Here is a 17,794-nt window from a genome sequence, read left to right on the forward strand (position 1 = left end):
TACTACTCCCCCTCTTTTTAGGAATAGGGAGTTGAGTGGTTTTTATTGGTACCTCCACTCTTTCTGGCGTTTTTCTGGCCGGGTTTAAGGATTTTGTAACACCTTTCAAATTAGTAAATGAATCTGGCAGATTATTTGCAAGATGTTGCAAATTAATGATCTTCCGAACTTGAAGTTCGGTCTCATGGGTACGTGGATCAGAGGATGAAATGGAATGAGCATTCCAATCAATTTCCGGGCATTCTTTCTGGTACTTGAAATCTCCCCCTAATGCCGGAAAATGTTCCTCATTAAATATGCAATCAGCGTGACGGGCTGTGAACAGATCCCCAGTTAGGGGTTCCAGGTACTTAATAATCGACGGCGATTTGTACCCCACATAGATCCCCAACTTCCTGTGTGGGCCCATAGATGTCCGCTGTGGTGGTGAGATCGGGATGTATGCAGCACATCCGAACTTACGCAGATGGGAAATGCTTGGAGGATTTCCACGTACCAATTCGAGAGGGGAAGAACTGTGATATGCAGTTGGCCTCAATTGTATCAAGTCAGCAGCGTGTAAAACAACGTGACCCCAACAAGAGGTTGGCAAGTTGCAATTCGTCAACAAAGGTCTTGCAATGAGTTTGATCCTCTTAATCAACGCTTCAGCCAAACCATTTTGTGTATGGACATATGGAACAGAGTGCTGAACTTCAATCCCCAAAGCCATGCAATAATCATTGAAAGCACGTGAGGAGAATTCTGCAGCATTGTCCATTCGAATTGATTTAATTCGACTTTCAGGATAATGGGCTTGCAACTTAATGACTTGCCTCATTATCTTGGCAAATGCATGGTTTCGTGTGGATAGAAGACACACATGTGACCATCGTGTAGATGCGTCAATCAGAACCATGAAATACCGGAAAGGTCCAGATAATGGCTGAATGGGACCACAAATGTCTCCTTGAATACGTTCAAGGAACTGAAGTGGTTCAGCTTGTATTTTGAGGTGTGAGGGCCTCAAAATTAGCTTTCCCGTGGCACAAGATGTGCACACAAAATCAGAAGATTGAGGAAATTTTGACTCAAGCAAATTATGACCAATGGAATTGCTAGTAATTTTTCTCATCATCCCTATTCCAGGATGGCCTAGGCGATCATGCCAGGTTTGGAATGCGTTAACATTCTGAAAAATTACTTTGTATGCAACATGTTCCACGGGTTTGATGTACGTATAGTACAAACCAGACGATAGAGAAGGAATTTTCTCATGTACCTTTTTGCCATATCCGTCATCTTTAGTAAAGAGTAGATACTCCTCTTTGTTGTCTTCATGGGTTTCAATATGAAAACCATTTTTATGGATATCTCGATAACTGATCAGGGTACGTGCAGAATCGGGATATAGTAAAGCATCCTCAATTGTCACATATGTACCACTTGGGAGGGTGAATATGGCACGTCCAGTACCAACAATCACAGTATCGCGTCCAGCGATAGTTAGAATATCTCCATTCGTCTTTTTCAGAGTTTGGAAATATTTCATCTCCCTCAGTATGGAGTTTGTGGCACCACTGTCCACAAGGCATAATTCCTCTTCCATCGGATTGTCCCCGTAGAAAACTATATAAAACAAAGAATTTTCAATAAGAAAACCTCATAGTAATATATAGAATACAATCTTTATTATATCAAATGTGCTGATACAATACAATATAAAGACAACAGCAAACTTATGTTCTTATTACAATCATCACAAATGGACATAATTAAGTAGATCACTAGGAGATTGAGGGACTAGTCGAAGTCGCCAAACACGTTGTTTGCGGTGTACTCAATCAACGTGTTCTCCATTTCAGCAGTAGCCTCAGGCAGATAAGGAACCACGGCGTTGCTCGGTCCAGGAGGAACATCGTGCGAACTACCAGCTCCTTTTGCGCTATCCGGATGAAGGTTGAAGTTGGCTTCAAACCTTTTCCCTTGAGGTGCATTGCGTCCCTGAGATTGCTGGTACAGCATAACCAGATGCTTGGGCATTGTGCACTTTTCAGTAGAATGCGTGGAGCATCCACACTTGTTGCAAAGCTTAGATTTATCAAGCCTGGGCTTTGAAGTGCCTTTTCCCTTGCCTGGGTATCTAGATCTCCTGTTCCCATTGCGCTTTCGCTTATGCTCAAAATTGGATTGTTTACCCCGAGGGGTACCATTAAACTTTTGTCTATTTGCAACATTCAGATGGACTTCAGGTAAAGGTTGTGCCCCAACTGGGCGCTGAGAGCCATTCTTAGCAAGTAGCTCATCATGCTTTTCAGCCTGAAGTAACATGTGAATAAGCTCGGAATAGACAGTGTAGTTACGAGCATAGTATTGTTGTTGGAGGATCCTATCTGAAGGGAGCATAGTAGACAAAGTTTTCTCTATCTTCTCCCCCTCAGTAGGTTCCTTCTCACAAAAGCGCAGTTTGGAACATATCTTATGAACAGCATGATTGTACTCACCGATGGACTTGAAATCCTGAAGACAGAGATGAGTCCAATCATGGAGTGCTTCTGGCAGGACTACTGCCTTCTGCTGTTCATACCTCGTTTTGAGGGCCAGAAATAGAGTACTAGGAGATTCCTCCAGTAAATACTCAGACTTGAGATCTGGATGAATATGGTGCCTAATGATGAATAAGGCAGCATAGTTCTGCTGTTCTGTCAGCGGCGTAGCCCCAGCCGGGAGAGGAGTCTCCGGGGGTTGTATTGCACGCGCTATCCCACGGGACGCAAGACTGATCTTGATGTCCATAGCCCATGTAGGGTAATTGTGGCCATTGAGGGCAAGCTCCTCAAACTCTTTGGCAGTCATCTTCGCCTACATGGGAGAACCAGAGATAATTAATTTACGAGTGGTAAATTAAAAACCATCATGGTTGTGTAATAAGAATGCAAAAATTTGATACTCAAGTGTAAACTTGAAAAAAAATTCTCAACCTCAATTGTGTGAACATAACACTTTGAAGATCACTTAGATCTCACAGTAATAGGCTACATCGCCATTACCTTGTGTATGCTACAATTCAGATATAAGGAATACACGTTGGAGGTAATCGTTTGTCGAGAATGACAAAGCGTAGACCTCACAGTAAGAGAGGATAGTCTGCAAATAAGCAGTAGATCACAACTCTTTACCTTGTGATTCCAAATAAGATGAGGGAGAAACATTCAAAAATTTGCAAGTTTGATATGCGAGAGAAGATCTCAATCGCAAAGACATGTTCGATAAAAATGAGATGTGGTAAACACATGGGACATGTCATTCTTCCCAGATGGAATCCGGTATTTTATTTATATTATCAATCCATTACATAATATAAACACACCTACTAATAATTACACAAGTCCTAACATAGAATAAATCTAGAACAGGACTAAAATGTAAGTAGTAGTCAATCTAAGTACTAAACCGTACTAAACATAGACTAAAATTGCACAAATACAATAATTAGTACTAATGTTAAGAAAACAGAGAGAGAAAAAATTCCACACTTCTGGCCGGCCCACCCGCCACAGCACCGCACAGGAGAGGAAACAGCCGCCTCGGGCGCCTGGGCCTGGGCCTGCCCGGCCTTTGGCCGGCCCACTCGCCGCCGCACCGCACAAGACAGGGGGGGAGCAGGCGGATCGGATAAGGGTCAGAGTATCCGAGCCCCGCACCACCACCTCTGCTCGATCCCCACTATCACGCGGCGGCGCCGGCGGGAGGAGTGGTCGCCGCAGGCCCTTGCGATTCCGGTGGTCACCGGCGTAGCACCGACAACCCCTCCTCGTCCGAGGAAGAGTCGACAACGATGTGATCCGGGCGAGCAGTTCCTGGTGCGGCGCTGGTGAGTCCGAGGCTCGCCGGAGCCCACGAACCGGGGCGGCGGCTGGGGCGACGGTCGATGGCGGCGACGGCGCGCCAGAAGAGACGCCCGAAGCGCCGTGCGGCTCGGCTGCTCGAGCCCGCAGCCGTCTCCTGCTGAGGCGTGGCGGTGGCGTCAGTGCCCTCCATGCCGGCTCCAAGGCGGACCACTCCGGAGGCACCGGTCTCCGCGCCTCCTCCTCGTTCACGACGGCGCGCATCGGCACAGGGCAGTATCCGGGCGGGCCGGCGGCCTCGGCTGCGGGCGTTGGCGTCGACGGCGCGAGCCACGCGGCCGGCGGAGGAGGTGGTGGAGGCGGAGATCCAGGAGGCGGTGCAGGCGCGGCTGCAGCCCTGTGCACCATGGAGGCGCTTGGGCCGGCCACTAGCCAGGGGTCGAACCCCATGGGCGCCTGGCCACGGGCGTAGGGAGCACCATCGTGGTTGCGTCCAGGGGCGAGGGGAGCAGGGGAGCGCGTCCAGCGGCGCGGTGGCGGCCAGGAGCACCTCGTCCAGCGACGCGGTGGCGGCCAGGAGCGCCACGTCCAGCGGCGCCGCGGCCGAATCGACGGATGGCTTGCATCCGGCGACGGAAACGGCGGTGGCCACCAACTCCAGGAGGCGGTAGCGGCGACCGTCCTCGCGGATCAGACGAAGGAAGAAGGAGACAAGGCCTGTCATCTCACCGGCGGCGAGTACTTCCTCTCTTCTCCTTTCTCTGTTGCCTTTCGCTCTCGCTAGTTGTTCTACGTGCATGATAACGTGTTTTGAATCAGAATGATCGATGGTTATAGGCCCCCTTTTATATGTCCCGAAGAGACACGACGATCCCTCGAGGAGGCGTCGGTTCCAGGAGATCGAAGGGAGACGTCGGTTGCGGGACAAACCGCAACGACGGTTTGGGCAAGGGGAGATTTTCCCCTAATTACAGAATTATTTTTAACACATATCACGGCGACCGTGGTGGATCTAGCCGTCAGCTGACTTGGCTGCTCGACTTGGGGCCTCATATAGGGTGATAGGGTGGGGGAGGGGAGATGCTAGGGGCAACGACGGAGGACGACGCAAGGCGGCGAGGTCGCCGGCGTAGGCAGTGGCTGCTGGTTTGGGATTGGGGAGGAAGTCGAGAGAGAGGACGAAGAAAGGGCGCAACTGGGTTTCCCACACGAATCGAGCGGGGATGGAGGAGGGCCTCGAACTCCGTGTGGATCAAGCGATCGGGATCAAAGGGCAGCCAAGTCATTCGGCAGTTTTGTCAAAATGATCCGCTGCGCTGTGCTAGGTAGATATTCCGATTAAAAAAATTACGATCTTTTTAATCATGTATATAAAAATCTTAATCACGCATTTGAAAAGATGTTGAACAAATATTTGAAAAATGTTAATCAAGCATTTGGGAAATGTTAAATGTGTATAGACAAAAATGTTGACTATGTATTAAAAAATGATGAAAAAATTTGAATGTATTAAAAATATTAATTAAAGTAAATTGGGCTTGCCCAGTTGCTACAGGAGACAAGAAAAATCAGCTGCTGCCCTATCACTTAATGCGAAAGACAGCTCTCGCGCCCAAACAAACCATGAAAGTCGAACCATCACGTCCAAAACAGATAAGGCCTGGCCCATACAACCAACGCAGAGGGTGAGTTTTAACCTAAGGGGCACGCGAGTATCCTCCTCCACTCGTCCTGCACGCCGCCGACGAACCTACCGTCCCTTCTCTCCCGACAATCCAAAGAAGAACCGGCGCAGATGGCCCCCGCAATGGCAGCCTTTATGGCCGCCGGGGAGATCGGGTCTGCGCTGGCCAAGTGGTCCAATATCCCCGACGGGTTTGCAAAATTTTGGGATAGCATCTGCAAAGTCCGCAGGCCACCGGTGTACTGTAAGAAATGCAAGGCTTGGATTGCCTTCCGTCGTTATGCCACTCACTCGAAAACTCATCGGTAAGAAACCGAAGCTTATCGGAATCTTTACAGTTTCCTTTTTTGGAGCAACCAGATGCCTCCATGTCGCCAGGACGCCAGGGCTCATTGGTTAGTGCCGCGTAGATTTGAAATCCTGGCGTTGTGTGTGGATGGTTAGAGTCGTCGCCAGGTTCAGTTGTCTCGGAACCTTAGTCTCAGTAATTGCACAGAAGCATCCAGCTTGTGAAGTAGCATGTGCAGCAACAGCGCTGCCATATGCTTGTGAAATAGTAGCATGTAGGTAACGAAGGACTCTTTACTGCAAGCGTTGTCATATTCTTGTGAAATAGCATGTGCAGAACAGTTCAAGCGCTGGCCTTTATTCTTCTGAGAGCAGCTTTGTTTGTCTGAACTAATCCCCTATTTCAGTTAGAACCAAAAGCTTTCCTTGTAGATCTGTGACGCCGCAAGATTATCTGTAAAAATAATGTTCTCTCCAGTTAGTTTGGAGGCGTTGTTGCCTTCATGTGAACTCATGGTTTGACAATAAACCTGAATTTTCCCTGGTTCCTGACTGAGATTACAAAATCTTCTTTTCTGCAGAAACAACGAGGAGGCGCATCTAGAAGACACCGAAATGACCATCCAATGTCCATACAAAGAATGTATAGTAGGACATAAGGATTAGCAAGTATCCAAAGCACATTGATGAACACATGTAAGTGTCAATTTCAGAATCGTCACATTTATCTTGATGTAGCTGCATGTGTAACAACAGAGATGACACTAAACTATTGGGTAATTGGACAGAATGGCAGATGAAGCTCATTTCCGTGTAGTAAAGATCCAGCAGGCTAAGGATACTGAAACATTAAAGAAATCAAAGAAGACCAGAACAGGCCTATCGAGTGGCTGGTGCAAGGTCGGATATCCGCGAATGAAAGAGTAAACCAAGGTATAATTGAAGTCCTGGTAGATGATTCACTTGCATGGAAAATCTTAAATCAGATTAATGCTATCAAATGCTACCATCATCAATTAGGAAATTAACGAATGTTTCGTTGAGTCTAAATTAATAGTAAACTGCCCTATACATATGTACAGAATTAGTCTCCATTTTGTGTATGATACTCCCTAAAGTCTCCAGTTGGGAATTTATTTATGATGCATGTTAGATTTAATTTAAGTAAGATTTAGGATCCAGACTAACTCATGTTATCTTGATCACTGAATACTTGATGCCTAGGTCTAAAAAAGTCCTCGTACTTACAAAGTGCTTTAGTACGATCCTGATACTTGGAAGAACAGTCCTGAGTCCCATCACCGCGTACGTATTTTGTATAGCACGCTCATCACTCTATCTCCGTCTGAGTGGGACCTACCTGTCATGGGTTGCCGAAAGAAATGGCGGGTAGAAGAAGTTAAAAATGGTTGGCACAGTTTCTAACTTGCGACCTCAGGTTACAGGACGAGTGTGTTAGCCAACCTAGCTAATGTTTGTAGGTGGTACTAAACAGATGCACATTACTTTTAGATTGGGATAAACAGACAAAGAAATTTCTTGCATATTAGTGTATGTTCTTTCATTTTGTTGGACTAATTACTTTAGCTTGTCACATTTTATCTCATGCATGTAAAGTCTTTACTTAGATGTCAGAAACCACATTTTATCTCATACATGAAAAGTCTTTACTTAGATGTCAGAAACTCAGAATAATGGTCACATATGAAAAAAACTTTTTCTAAATGTGTTCTAGGTAAGATATATTTCATTGTTTCAGTGAAGGCACACTTTCGACTATTTCTTCACGTTCATATTTATTTTCATTGTGTGGCTGGACTAATTTTTGGTAGATTTTCTCGTGCTAGTTTGCTATTCTAAATGTTCAGAGTAATAAATTAACCTCTTGTTTGATTATTGCGTCAAGTATAACTCGACTTCCTTTTAGTTGATTGAATATATTTCAAATATGAACCATGTGCATTTCTCTCCTCTAATGGTGAATTCAAGTACTTCCTCCGAACAATATTAGTTTGAGAGAATTAATATGGATCGGGTGGAGCACATCATTAAGCATTTGCTCTTTACTGTAGCACTACATAATGATGTACTCGTTTTAGAATTTATATTCCTTATTTCTATAAATTCTACATATTCTAGAAAAGATCTACATATGGTTTCTCACCAATTGGTGTATAATGTATATATTGCACCTTCTGGTCAATGAATTATTCAGTACTGTGTGTTTAAGCTTTCAACCCTGAAGTAATACACAGAAATGCACGAAGGCCCACGAGGCAATTCTTTGATAAGTAGAACCCTCAATATCTTCCAAGAAGTAGCATCGGTTCAGATGGTTAGCACGTGCATGCGTGATGCGTCACACCAGCGAACTCGTCCAGTCACGGTTCAAACTCCCACGGCACTCAGCATTTTAATCTATCGCGCTCGCTGACAATTGGGCCCCGCACAGATGGAGTTTCTCCCACCCACTGACAGTGGGGTCAGTACAGACGGAGAGAGAGAAACTTGACCCTACGTACACGGCGACGGAGCTCAGGACTTCTCTCCCAAGTATCAGGATCATATACAACGTATTTTCAAGTACATATTGAAGCAGTTTCTAAATATGAGTACTGTTTTGGACATAGCCAGCAAGTATAATGATAATAGATGCAACTATCTAGAGAGATTATACTGGACAATATTTTTCAATCAGAGTTGATATTACATTAAACTGGATATCTGAGGATGACTTCACTAACTGATTTATAGTAATTCTAATTCATAACATGACTTTTATATCTTTGTTTTGCACAACATGCAGATGCTCAGGGTATTGTTAGGATAGCCTAATTTATATTAAACAAAAGGCATAAAAGATTAGTGTTGAAAACTGTTTTGCATGAAATTAGACTAGCAGCAGCTTTCAGTTTTTCAAGTATTACTGGTAACTGGGGAAAGCTTGTAAAACTTCTCATAGAATCTGTTTTCCATTTGCAGACTCTGAAGCAAGGAATAATATGGTCGGCATCAACCAAGTGCTCCAAAGTCAATTATTACCAAAATCATTGTGCTTGTCGACTAACAGGCACTGATTTGTTGTAATAAACACAATACAATGCCGTACCGCCGTTTTGTTTTCCTTTGCATATGGCTACACTCAGACATGAAACGTTCTGAACCATGCAACATTGATAGCTCCGTGATTTTTGTTACCTATGCATTATACAATTTTGGTTCTTCAAAGATGTTACCCAAATATGCCTTTTAATTCTTTGTTGTTTGTTATCTTTAGTGTTGTGGTCTATTTCCTGATGAAGCTTAAGCTTCCTATACTGTATCTGGGTCTTGCTTATAGTTGTGTTTGATATCCTGCATTGGGTCTAGGCTCAGCTTGCCCAGTTGGGTCTGCTGCTCACCACAAAATATATACGAGGTTCTAAAAGATTGAGATCTTCCTTTTTTGAGATCCTGGAGCAGGATTAGATAAGTCTAGAAATTTTTAGTGGGCTGACCTGTCTAATATCATGTACTTGGACGCGTCTACTTGAAAATTTCGTTTCTCCCTTTGACTTTCTTTTAAGTAAACTACTCCTTTGCCCTTGCCAATCACGTAACTACAGTCACGAACGAACATGCTACCATTCCCTAAAACAGCCCACCTACCCCAAGCCAGAAAGCGAGCATGCATATGCGTGCAACTAGCTAATTCATAAGCTAAACCTGAATAAATAATTACTTCCTCTGCTCCAAAAATATAAGAGGGTTTTGCAAGCAAATCATTGGTTCTGAAGTGGCAAACGTGGCTCTCTAGTTGCCTAAAAGCATCATGACAAGTGAAAAACAAAAGCAAGTTGAAATGAAACGCAAAAATGTTTAAGTTCAGAAAACAATAAGAGTGAATGAACGAGATTGTAGATTGTACCAATGATATACGGGCGGGAGGGAACGAGACTGGTCAAACCACACACAAATCCACCTAACCATAACCAAAAGATTTGTTAAATAAGAGAGGACAACAACAGAGTTCCCAACAAATCAATATGGTGTTTTCGTCAGAAAAAAATAATACTGTATATTGGCAGATTTGAGAATTTTACCGATTATAAAGTGCTGTCGTGTTGATGAGTTCATCCATCAGAAGAGAACCTTTGGCAGGTTGAGACAGACAGAGCATTGCACGCCTACAATGCATGACTACTCCTAGCTAGTGTACAAGCAAGCATCTTCATGGATGCCTTTTTGGATCCCGAGAGAGGGAAAACAACACAAGACTGCAAAGAAAGAAGATAGATAGCTCCATTACCAAAATACTAGTAGTCCTGATACTGACTACTCCAGTCTGGACTTGTCGGAAGAACCATCTGACGACACTTCTACTGAATCAAATCTGCAAAGGAAGATTTGTGTAAACATAGGGTCTAGGGAATAAGAGTGCAGAATATTGAGAAATGAAAATAGAAACTTATGAAGACGGTTCTTCAAAATACAAATGGTAAACAAACAAAAAGTAGTGCACACTCAACAGGCTTCCAGAGAATCGTTTTAAGATGATCAATCTCAAACATCAAGGGATCTAAACGATCAAACGAGGAACTTGGTAATCCAATGGACATACCTCCTACTGACCTTTTACGTCCACATGAACTTTGATCCTGTTAAGCAGCAGACATAACATCCAAAAAACATTAAAAAAAGAAAATAAATTATTACAGTTTAATAATAAAAAAAAGAAGCAGAACGATTGTAATTTAAACAGCCATGAAATTTCAATAACGGACATTGACAAGTAAAAATAAACTCAATTCCTGACGAGTAAAATAAACGGAATGCCTTTTCTTTTAGAAGGGACAAAATAAACTAAACTTCCAATCAATATTCTTCTAAGGGTCTCTCCAACATTTTTTATAAAGAAACAGCCTCGAACATCATTGGGATCTAAACGATTGAGCGATGAACTGGTAATCCAATGGACAGACCTTGCAGTGACCTTTATGTCCACTCTCGAAAAAGGATTCATGAGGCATGAACTAATTCTTAATCCTGTTAAGCAGTAGACATAACATCTAAAAACATTTTAAAAAAGAAAATAAATGATATGGTTTATTTAATTGAAAAAGAAGAAGAAAGATTGTAACAACAAATCAGCCATGAAATTTCAATAACGGACCTTGACAAGTAAAAATAAACTCGATTCCTTACAAGTAAAATAAACCGAATACTTATTTTTGGAATGGACAAAATAAACTGAACTTAAAATCAAAATGGTTCTTAGGGTCTCGCCAGTGATTTTTCACAAATGAAACAACCTCGAACATCATGGGATCAAAACGATCGAACGAGGAACTGGTAATCCAATGGACAGACCTCGCAATGACCTTTATGTCTACATTCGAACAAGGATTCGTGGGGCGTGAACGAATTCTTAATCCTGCTAAACATCAGCCATAACATAAAAAAAAGGATACAGTTTAATCAAAAAGGAATTGAAAGATTGAACTTACAAAAAAAACGAGTAACTTAGAAAACCATAATATAAGTAACGAAAGGAAGTAGTGAAGGAAATCAAGTAACGAAAGACATATGACGATCCTTGACAAGTACTCCCTCCGCACCATAATATAAAAACGTTTTTGACACTAGTGTTGTGTCAACAACGTTCTTATATTATGGGACGGAGGGAGTAAAATAGACCAAACACTTTCTTTTCGAACAAAATAAACTGAACTTACGGTTCAGTAGTAGAACCGAGTTTTATTTTCCTATTTTCTATTCTTTCTCTCGTCTGACACGCAAAATCAAACGCGGCGAACTGGCAATCCATGAAGAAACCTGCACCTGAAAGGAGAGAGGAAGAAAGACTGCAACGGATCAGGACTATGTGTCGACAGTTGAACAAAGGCTCGTGAGATTAACAACAGATCAGGGCGCTGTGACCGAAATTTCTACGTATATGGTTAGCCAACAGCCCTAAAATCTCAAAGCAGACTTGGAAAAAACATATATACCTTCGGATTGAAAACGAACAGGAAGATTGAGATCAACGCGCCTTGGTCTCGGCTTCGGTTGACCGTAGGTACGGGAGAGCTGGAGGTGTAAGCCGCCGGTCAGGGCCGGCAACGGGCGAGACTCGTGTCTGGTGTGCCGAGGCACGCCGCTCGGCGAGCAGCGTCTCCCTCTTCACCAGTAGGGTACGTGCTCCGCCATGCATGTTGGCACGGCGCGTTCACAGTCCGCCGGTGGAAGGAACAGGTGCCGGCGCCCGGCGCATGGCAGACTGGCAGGGCGAGACACCACCTGCGCCAGGGCGGTCGGTCGTCCGCCGGCGAGATCCGTCGAGGAGGGGGGTTCCATGGCGAGATCCAGAAACCAGGGGAAGAGAGAGAGGGAGAGGGAGCGGCCAAGGGATAAGGCGAGGACGAAAAATAACAAACCTAGCCGCAAAACGCGATGCGCGTCGTCACGTCGCGTAAAGAGCGGACCGCACGGGCTGCGGGTGGGCCGGGCTAAGAGGGCACCGATTCCCCATGACTGGAAAAAAGGGAGAATGAATCTGCCACGACTGACCGGCCGAGATTTGACGTAAAGTGCCTACGTGTGTGTGGGGGGATGGCAGGGCAGGTCGCACGCCGTCACGTCCACCGCCCCTTCCTACAGAAAAACTGCTCGGCACGCCCGCACCGCAACCTCCGCCCGCTCATCCTGTAAAACAAAAACTGCCACGACCTCGGCCCGCTCCTCCAGTCCCCCGCCGGTCCAATCGCCCACCACCGCCCGCTCCACTTGGCCTCCGTCTCCGCTGCTCGCACCTTGCCTCGTGCCGCTGCTCGCGGCCCCTTGCCTCTCCGGTGCCTGCACGCCGCCGTCGGGGACGTGGACGTGAACGCACGCGGGGTTACCGCCGGCGAACCAGCCATGCGTGTGCCCGCGGATTCCTCTGCCAGTTCGAGATCTGCACTGGCCGCTGCTCGCCCCTTGCCTCGCCGCCGCACCCCTCAACTCACTCGCATCGCCATGCCTGCCCGGCAGGAGATTGCTCCGGCCTCTGCCAGGTCGCCGCTACCGGGTACGTGGGTGGACGCGGGGCAATCGGCCGCCAGCGAACGAGGACACGCATGCGAGGCGCGCGGAGCAGCAGTGTCCTCCCAGCTGCCGGCGACGTCCTCTTGTCTCCTCCATAGAGGTCTCTTCCCTGACATCTCTCTCCCTCTCAATCTCTTCTTTCTGTTGTCTCTTTTCTCAATCTCACATATATCAGAAAACTCTTGATTCGCCAAAACGTTGAATCATTTGCATTAGGTTATCCTGGCATGTTTCCTTTATGCATATCTTCCATTGATCAATTTTCTATGCATATCTTCCATTGCCAACTCTCATGCTCCATTGATGCTCTCAGGAGGGACATGGTCGTTATTGTCGCTGCAGAGGTTGACAAATAGCAGAAGAAGTGGGTCAGTTTGCAGCGGGGGATTTGATCTGTCAATCTCTTTGAACAACAGAGACATTCCGATGACAGTGTAGCGCATTGGCGGATTGGAGGTACAGAATTACATAGGCACGACGCAGTGTGCAGTACACCCATTATTTTTGTCATAAAAGAAACGAGTATATATAGGTTTATGCGTGTGTGCGTGTGCTGATGTGATGTATGTCAAAATATACTATTACTTAGGGCCCAGGGTTTGTTGCTGGGGGCATTCAGCTTGTTGTGATCTACGTGGATTTCAAGTTGGACAAGAGCTACACACCGAGCAAGATCTCCATTGGGGCGGGCGACGGGTTCCACAATCTCAAGGTAACTCCCTTCAAGAGTGTTCAGAGGCTCGTGAATTTTACGTGTTGATTGTCTGATGCAAGATGCCCAGCGAGAGCACACATGTCTCTGAATTTAAGTTATGTGCTGTGCTCGATGGTGAGGGTGTCAGGCCACTTAGAAGAAGTTGTTGCTAACTGCAACAGCATAGCAGCGGTTTTCAAGTAAGAGCAGGCATGTACATCTGAATTCTGACTTCTAAACTGCACTCAGATGGCGAGACTAAGAGCACTTCTCTGTGGCTGTAGCTTTCAGAAATATTTCCCATGAGCAGTTTGGCTTAGTTTGCCTTGGCAGAAATGGCGTACAACTCTGCTGAACTAACTAATCTGAAACTTGATTTGTGCTGCTATTTTCTTGCACCATGACTTTTACCGTTCAGTCCGCTCTTGTTGTTCGGCCTGCACTTTGAGTCTGAACCATAATTTTCTCATGATTCCATGAAATTTAAACTGTGGACCTTCCAAAACCAGTTGGATGGGCCCATATATCATTATCTAGAGCTGACCCCCGGCATGCATTTGTAGCATAAACAGACAAGTCCTTCTAGCATTGAAATTTCAAAAGGTAACTCACAGAATCAGAGTACCATGTGCTCACATATTATGCATTTGTTATAGAATTTCCTAATAATATATTCTTTATATACATGTTGGGTGACTCAAATTTGAAGGACTGTTTTTTGCAGGCTACTGCTTGCATAATTTCATGTTTTAACAGTGTTACTAATGTTGTTCCCTCCTTCCCCTCGAAGTCTTACTTAGACTTTGAGAAATTTAGGTGCTCTGTCAAAGTGTCGAGTATATCTGATGCTGCAATTAACTCATTTCAGTCTATTAATGTCACATTAGCTTCCTCTTTGACACAACAATTTGCTAATGTTTCAGGCTTTTCATCTCTTAGGAGTCGAAACTAATTGAAGGGGATAGTGATACTATTTGGATACCATTTCTTAATTTTACTGCCTTTGCAGACAAATGCATAACTCTTTTTCTTGTCATGTTTGTGCAGAGAATCATTCATTCACACATCTATGCTCCGAATCGTGGTGTTGGCCAATCACCTGAACGGGAGGGACACCCATGTCCTACAGACCAAGATATGCGGGCCATGACCGTAAGTTGGATTTTCTAGGCGTAGTAAAAAAAGATACAAAGAAAATAGTTTATTGGAACCATTAGATTTCTTATTACAAGTAGTCAACAGATTTCTACAGGGGCTAGAGCGAAGCAAATAAACTCATGTATATCAGCATATCATGATGGTCCATATTTATAATTCAAAGGGATGACTTCCTTGTAGTTATATATGCAGATCACTTTGGGTTTGCTACCAAGGTTCAGTTTGCAGTTGCTCTGCACACATTGCTGATGTGCGTGCCAACGCAGCTATGCGGGTGAGGCATTATATGGCCGGCAACAAGCGCAACCTCTCAGATAAGACTACGAGTTCTTACGTAGTATTACTTAATCTCAATGCAAGTTATTGGTTCAGGATTATTTTTTGTTTTTCCCATTCTTTGTTTTGACGCAACGCCACCATGGAGTTCATCGCCTACGACTTGCTACCTACACTCACACACACATATATGATCTACCCCGTCCTTCTGTGTACTTCCCCCTACTATGGCAATAGCACCGCCAGTAGTTGTAGTTCGCTGCTAGGTGGCCTTTCTATCTTCATCTTTTCCATTGATTTGCGGCCCCGACAGTGCTGGTTCCTCCCAGTGATTTTATTTTGTTAAGTATTTTTATAATAGATGTTCCTTTTTTATCTAAAAAAATTTAGGTACTAGCGGTCCAAGTGTTCATCCTGATTCTGTCCATTTCTTCAGGGAATTCTAGGAGGTCGTGGACCTGTGGTTATCGTATATTGGTTTGGAGATTCTTCACTTGACAATTTGCAATGACTAACGGGCCTGGTTAGTTTCTGCAATAGCTCATCTCTTAGTTCTGTAAATTCTTGGATTTGATAGCCCTAAAGTTTGTGTATTAGGATTGAAGATGCATGAGGCATCCCTGGAGAATGGAGATGAATGAGGAAGTACTAAGATAGTGAGAGATGAGATTCCAGCCTGGTAAGGCAGCACAGATAATTATCTATTTTTTTTCATAAAAATGTATATATCCATTTCTGATCTTTTTTTTCTGATTGTTTGGAAAAGGGTCCTGGTCCAAGAAAGATGTTACGAAGTGGTATGCCAAAACAAAAGCTAATGTTTCCATTCAAATTATGCAGTTTAGAAGGTATTACAAATTAAGTACAAACTATTGACTTCAGACTATCCCTTTTTAGCCTTGAATTATCGAGTTTGTCTTCTTTTAATTATCGTATATCCTTTACATACATGGTTCCATTACCAAAATCAGGGAGGAGCTTGGTGGTGCTGGAGTTAAGGAGTACTACTGGTGGTGGGTTAGGATAGTGTCGGTCGTTGTTTTCACATGCTCTGTCTTCAGGTCCTCTCGCGATGTCCTGCACCACTAGGAACCTCTCATTCGCTCATCGCCATACACACTTCTACATCGGCCGCTCATGATGATCTATATTATCCCCTTGTTGGGTTTGTTTAGCTTTTTGCATGATAATTGTTTGATTACTTATACATGGAGTATTAGGTTGCGCTTTCTCCAAAGGTGTTGATATGAAAGCCTTTTTTCTGGTAGATGTGGTTCATTCCGCTTTTAATATCTTATAAAGACTTCTAGCATTTTATCCTAATGATTAACCAACTATTGAGGAGTTGGGCATATCTTTATAAAATATAAATTTTGGATTACATTCATGATACAGATGTTGTTCTACCATGTTCTATTTTATGCATCAAGTGTTGACTAGCACTTTTTTTTGGAAATGGTATGTTGACTAGCACTGTCTCCACTACTTCCATCTATCCCTTTTGTTACCATCTCCCAGTTAGGTTGATTCCCAATTCTCTATTCCGGTTTATCCCTCCTTATTCTTGGGCAACTGTTAAGTTAGTGGTTGTGCTTTGCTCTATATTCCTTTAAGGTTACAGAAATGTAGGTTCATTTAGTCGGCAAGGTAGATTCAGGAAACAAGTGTATCTAATCCATTCATTTATATCATTGCTGAGAAAATTGTCTTAGATAACCTGAATGTCCACCAAACATTTAGATATTGCAGTGCTGTCTCAAGAGGTACATCATCATCGCATAGTTCCTTTCCTTAATATCTCCGTGTGGTTCATTACTCCATTTTCCTATTGAAAGATCTTTTAGTCATGGTCATATTATGCTTTTCGCAGCCACTAAAACTGGAAAGAACGACAAGAAATTTTTGCGACATTGACTGCTTCCTGCCATGGCATGGAATCTTATTGTTGTATTTCTATAAAACTCTATCCCATTGGATTTGAGAAATAGACTGTCGGCACCCTCTCCACTGCAATCCAGCCGTTACCAATCAGTTTGCATCCTGCATGGTGCTGCACTAGGAGAGTACAGAAGAGAAACAAGAGGAGAAGCGACTCGGCATCCCTACAGATTTTGTAACCCCCCTTAGAAAAGAAAAATTGAAAGCGTATTGTGGTTTTTAGGAGACTTTCTCATCGGCTGTTGATTTGTTGTTTTCATGTGTTGTTTGTTTTCTCTCATAAGTTAAATAGTTTATTGGTGTTATTTTTGTAAGAGATCTCTTTTTGTAATATGAAGTGGGTACAACAGAGGAGCCAAGTAGTTAATCATTTATCTTGTCTTGGAAGAAATATATGTACTATGTTAATGGTTTATATGATTGACCCAGTCCCAAACTTGTATTTGAATTCAACATGGTTTGTTAGATAGTACTATAATTTCGTGAAAAGGTGTAGCTTAAAGAATACGAAAGACAAAGAATTGGCTTTATTTTGTTAAGCTAGCTCCACTACATGTGTAATGTTTATGCCATCTCATGCCATGACAGTCACTGTTTGTTAAATGAGGTGATACTGTTGCCCAAAACGGCGCGACGTCCAACATCGATCATTGGTCAGTGTGTCATTTAGTTTGCCAAAGTGCAGGGAGTTCATACCTTAAACATCATGTGGCACATGTACAAGTGCAACTTGAAATCGATAATACTGCCACCGTCTTAGGTTGCTGCATGACCATGATTGTTTTCTTAGTATGCTGTTCCTGGGCTCGGTTCCACCCTCATCGATCTGAAAGTGGATGTCCTCCAGGTCAGTTTGTTTGATGC

The 17,794-nt window shown here is 43.8% G+C and overlaps 1 protein-coding gene and 1 long non-coding RNA gene across 4 annotated transcripts; one reads left to right on the top strand and one right to left on the bottom strand.

Moving 5' to 3' along the window:
- Positions 1 to 1,653: 1,653 nt before the first annotated feature.
- LOC109773835 (uncharacterized) lies at positions 1,654 to 12,259 on the bottom strand. 2 transcript variants are annotated; one of them, XM_073502330.1, is made up of 6 exons: positions 11,790 to 12,259; positions 11,514 to 11,619; positions 10,400 to 10,436; positions 9,882 to 10,171; positions 9,707 to 9,760; positions 1,654 to 2,841 (listed from the first exon to the last, which is right to left on the bottom strand). In XM_073502330.1, exon 6 carries the CDS (start codon positions 2,833 to 2,835, stop codon positions 1,783 to 1,785), a length of 1,053 nt encoding a protein of 350 aa, XP_073358431.1. In that variant the 5' UTR covers positions 2,836 to 2,841; positions 9,707 to 9,760; positions 9,882 to 10,171; positions 10,400 to 10,436; positions 11,514 to 11,619; positions 11,790 to 12,259; the 3' UTR covers positions 1,654 to 1,782. The 2 variants fall into 2 exon arrangements, with proteins under 2 accessions (XP_073358431.1, XP_020188141.1); XM_020332552.4 differs by having other exon boundaries at positions 1,684 to 2,841; positions 9,882 to 9,988; positions 10,088 to 10,171; positions 10,400 to 11,619; positions 11,790 to 12,252.
- A 90-nt stretch (positions 12,260 to 12,349) lies between these two features.
- LOC109773836 (uncharacterized) lies at positions 12,350 to 17,345 on the top strand. Of its 2 annotated transcripts, none has more exons than XR_002235449.4 (8): positions 12,350 to 12,964; positions 13,178 to 13,320; positions 13,454 to 13,576; positions 14,606 to 14,710; positions 14,897 to 15,515; positions 15,590 to 15,671; positions 15,759 to 15,840; positions 15,964 to 17,345. It is a non-coding gene; the product is annotated as an uncharacterized lncRNA (long non-coding RNA). The 2 variants fall into 2 exon arrangements; XR_002235448.4 differs by having other exon boundaries at positions 14,909 to 15,515.
- Positions 17,346 to 17,794: the final 449 nt, after the last annotated feature.

Source organism: Aegilops tauschii, chromosome 6, assembly GCF_002575655.3.
Source record: "Aegilops tauschii subsp. strangulata cultivar AL8/78 chromosome 6, Aet v6.0, whole genome shotgun sequence".
Lineage (NCBI taxonomy): Eukaryota > Viridiplantae > Streptophyta > Magnoliopsida > Poales > Poaceae > Aegilops > Aegilops tauschii.